This window comes from Centroberyx gerrardi, chromosome 9 (assembly GCF_048128805.1).
Source record: "Centroberyx gerrardi isolate f3 chromosome 9, fCenGer3.hap1.cur.20231027, whole genome shotgun sequence".
Taxonomy (NCBI): domain Eukaryota; kingdom Metazoa; phylum Chordata; class Actinopteri; order Beryciformes; family Berycidae; genus Centroberyx; species Centroberyx gerrardi.
In genome coordinates this window covers 30,040,619-30,044,111 of record NC_136005.1, presented here as the reverse complement: position 1 = coordinate 30,044,111, position 3,493 = coordinate 30,040,619, and the positions used below count along the sequence as shown (strand labels likewise).

The 3,493-nt window shown below is 40.6% G+C and overlaps 1 protein-coding gene across 1 annotated transcript in view; it reads left to right on the top strand.

The window, feature by feature from the left end:
* The first annotated feature begins 377 nt into the window (after positions 1–377).
* The window catches only part of bcar3 (BCAR3 adaptor protein, NSP family member), a 64,313-nt gene continuing 61,197 nt past the window's right edge, over positions 378–3,493 (top strand). Inside the window, exon 1 of the mRNA XM_078285853.1 lies at positions 378–500. Within this exon, the coding sequence (XP_078141979.1) occupies positions 411–500 (90 nt within the window). The 5' untranslated portion in view covers positions 378–410. The remainder of the gene's footprint in view (positions 501–3,493) is intronic.

The window sequence follows — 3,493 nt, the reverse complement described above, 5'->3', positions numbered from 1 at the left end:
TAGAAAGTGGAGAATATGTCAGCAGTCAGCAGAGAACAGAGGACTTATCTGCCTTTGCTTTGTTTATGCATGTTATTTGTGTGATTTTTATTCTTTTTTTATTCATTCAAATTATTTTTAATTGCGCACAACATTCTTTAATACCACTACTGAAAAGACAAAACCGTTTTTACCATTTTTCAGTTTACCTTCCAATTTTGGCATCAATTTCAGTTTTTGTGTCATTCTTTCACTTCTCATCTAAATTAAAATCAATCAAATCAATTTTAACATTCCTGATTCTCTCTCCATGTTTCAGGTTCCAGCTGAAGAGACAAAGAAAGTGTGTGTGAGTGAGGGAGAGTGACCGACTGTGTGTGTGTGTGTGTGTGTGTGTGTGTACATGCCTGTGTGTGAATGTGTGCGCAACCATGAAGCACCAGTCTATCTCCCGATGGCTGAGCCAGCTGGGACTGCCGCAGTACTGCACAGTGTTTGAGCAGGAATATGACGGTGTCGAGGTAACACACACACACACACACACACACACAGACACATTGTATATACACACTGTATATACACACACAATACACTCTAAAAACATTCCCTAGTTTAAAATACTCTATTTTGACACCCACATTTTCAAGGAAATCATTTAGACCCAAGTTTTAGAGAAGAACCTTATTCTAGAAACAACATTTCTCAAACTGAGCGAGAAGAAACGATGGGGTTTGTGGGAAATGTAGTCTTGACTTTGAGAAACACTAGCACTAACAATACGACTGGTCTGAGATAGAGGCTACCAATCATCTCCACCATGGTCTCATTTGTTTACAGTAATTATAACAAGGTATCACAATTCATCTGACAAAGATATATTGATGTTTAAAATGGAACATATAGCACCTTTAACTTGCCTGTTTAAATAAGACTTTTAAAAAAAGTGTGATTAAAGCTGTTATAGAAGCAGCTGTTTCCCAGGCAGGAAGAGTAGCTGTTACTGTTTCCCACAGCAGCCTCATAAAGCTTTATCATGGTTCCATTAGGAATGGAAGAGAATGAATGGAGAGAGAGAGAGAGAGAGAGAGAGAGAGAGAGAGAGAGAGAGAGAGAGAGAGAGAGAGGTTGTTTTTACAGTACAGCCAAACATCAAACAACTTCATAATGAACCTTACACAACTATTGGCCGGGAGAAGAGATTGATTAGCCAATAAGACATGAGTTATTCCTAACCATTACCTCCTGCTAATGTTTACCCAGAATGCACCGGTGTTATTAGAAAAAAAAGCCTAATGGGGAGAGCTTATGAAACGGAATTTGAGGGTGGGAGGGAGAGAGAGAGAGAGAGACAGAAAGACACAGAGAGGAGAGAGAGAAGGAGAAAGTGCTGTTTAAATCTCATTTAACCCGAATGGAGTTGTGCATTAAAGGTGCAATGCGGGGGATTTTTCTCTAAATACCACAGTGAAATGAATTCTTGAGCTGTGACTCACTAACTGCCAGTAAGTTTCATTGTGCACTGAAAAGGATTTCTTCAGAATTTTTTTTTCCAACTACTGTTAACTGTCTGTCTACCTATCTGTCTCTGTCTCTGTCTCTGTGTCACTCTTTCCAGAAAGACCTAAGTAAATTGCAGATAAACCACATATTGTAGATGTGACACATTAACCACACTTTGAGCAAGAAATATGATCCTAATATTGCATGAGCTGTTGGTGCGATGACTTGACAGATAGGTTTTCCAGGTTAAAACCACACAACTCAACTGCTGCGCTGTTGAATTATGAAGCCCGTGCTATCAGACAGTTGTTTGGATGATACATGGGGGGATCGGAGCGGGACAAGAGGCTTTTGTAGGGGGAGAGAGAGAGAGAGAGAGGGAGAGAGAGAGAGAGAGAGAGAGAGAGAGAGAAAACAGCACAAAGAAAAAGCAGGTACTGATGACCAGACCAAGGTAAAAAAAATATATATACCTGAATACATTTTGAATACTAAAAAAAATAAAAATAAAATAAACAACACAAGCAGCATTTGATTGATCTCGTCAGCGATGTGTCAAGTAAGATCAATAGAAATCATCTAAAACCATATTCATATCAATATTTTGGCCAGATCTGCAGGGCAAAGGATGGAGGGATGGGAGCGAAAGAGCGAAGAAGCATATCCTCGTTCTCTCTTTTCGCTCTCTGACCCTCCTCCATGCGTAAAGAGGTCAGCATCGTGCGGCTAACCTCTCTCTGGCTGCTATCACAACAATATCCGGCTCAGTGCCCCGCTATAGCCGCCCAGGCTGCTGGTTAACACAACAGTCACACTGGTAAAAACCAACTTGGCAAACTAACCAGGCTGCAGAGCGTAGACAACACTGCTAATGGCTGCATGAACTACACGCATAAAGTGTCCAAAGGACGTCTCCAGCCATTTGCTTTGTGATTACAGTGGTGCTTCATGACAAAATGTTCAAATGCGCCACTGAGTAGTCCCAAAAAAAGTAGCGAGACAGCTTTGTATTTCATTCTTATGGTTCGATTTGTCACTTCCTGTGCACAGAGGTTTCCTGCCCAGTGGCCATACCTGAAACCAGAGTTTCGTTTGCAAAAACACTGAATCTACAGCATCTCAATTCATGGGGGAAGGGACTCTCTTCTCTGTCGCCGCCCGACTTCATGATTTAGGCTTATAAGACGGGTGCATTTTTACATAAAAAACCTTGCCTAGTGCAACTTTAAAGTGAGTGCAATAGTAGAGTAAATTTCAATTCCTGTCACCAGCATTACAAGCAGTGTTGGGCAAGCTACTTGGAAAATGTAGTGAGCCAAGCTACCAGTTACTCTACATTAAATGAAGCTCCACTACATTGAAGCTATCCCCCAGAGAAATGTAGCTACGAGCAACATGGCAAAAGTAGTGGCAATAATGGCAAAAAATTGTTAAGTTCAATTGTTTATTATAAAACTAGCTGTGCTTTTGCGAGCAACTGCTCTTATAACAATACCAATTTGGCAACAAAAACAAACAAACAAAAAAACAGCCACATAATAACATAAAGCAAAGTGTTGAGAGTGTGTGTATGTTCATCTGTGTTTGTTTGTGTGTGTAAGTGTGTGTGTGTGAGTGTGTGTGTACACCTGTGTTTGCATGTGTATGCTCAATCTAGTGGAGACTTGGGCACATTTGCAGGATAAAGCTGTGGAGTCTTATAGCAGAAAGCTCCACTGCGCTTGATCAAAATGTAGCTGTTGTGGACGTTACCGCACTACTTGATTAATTAATTAACGTTACTGCCCAACACTGATTACAAGCAACCACCTGTACTGAGGTCAAAGGTCATGGCCACAGTGCCCAGATGATATTCCTGTGACGTGGGAGAGAGACTATTGCAATTAGACTGAGTAGTGGACTGGGGATATAATTCAGTGGGGAGAGGATGACATGAAATCACAGCTTCTTTTTAAAGTAATAATTTGCGACTTTTTCGTATAAATAAATGTCAGATATAACACGATAGTGATTC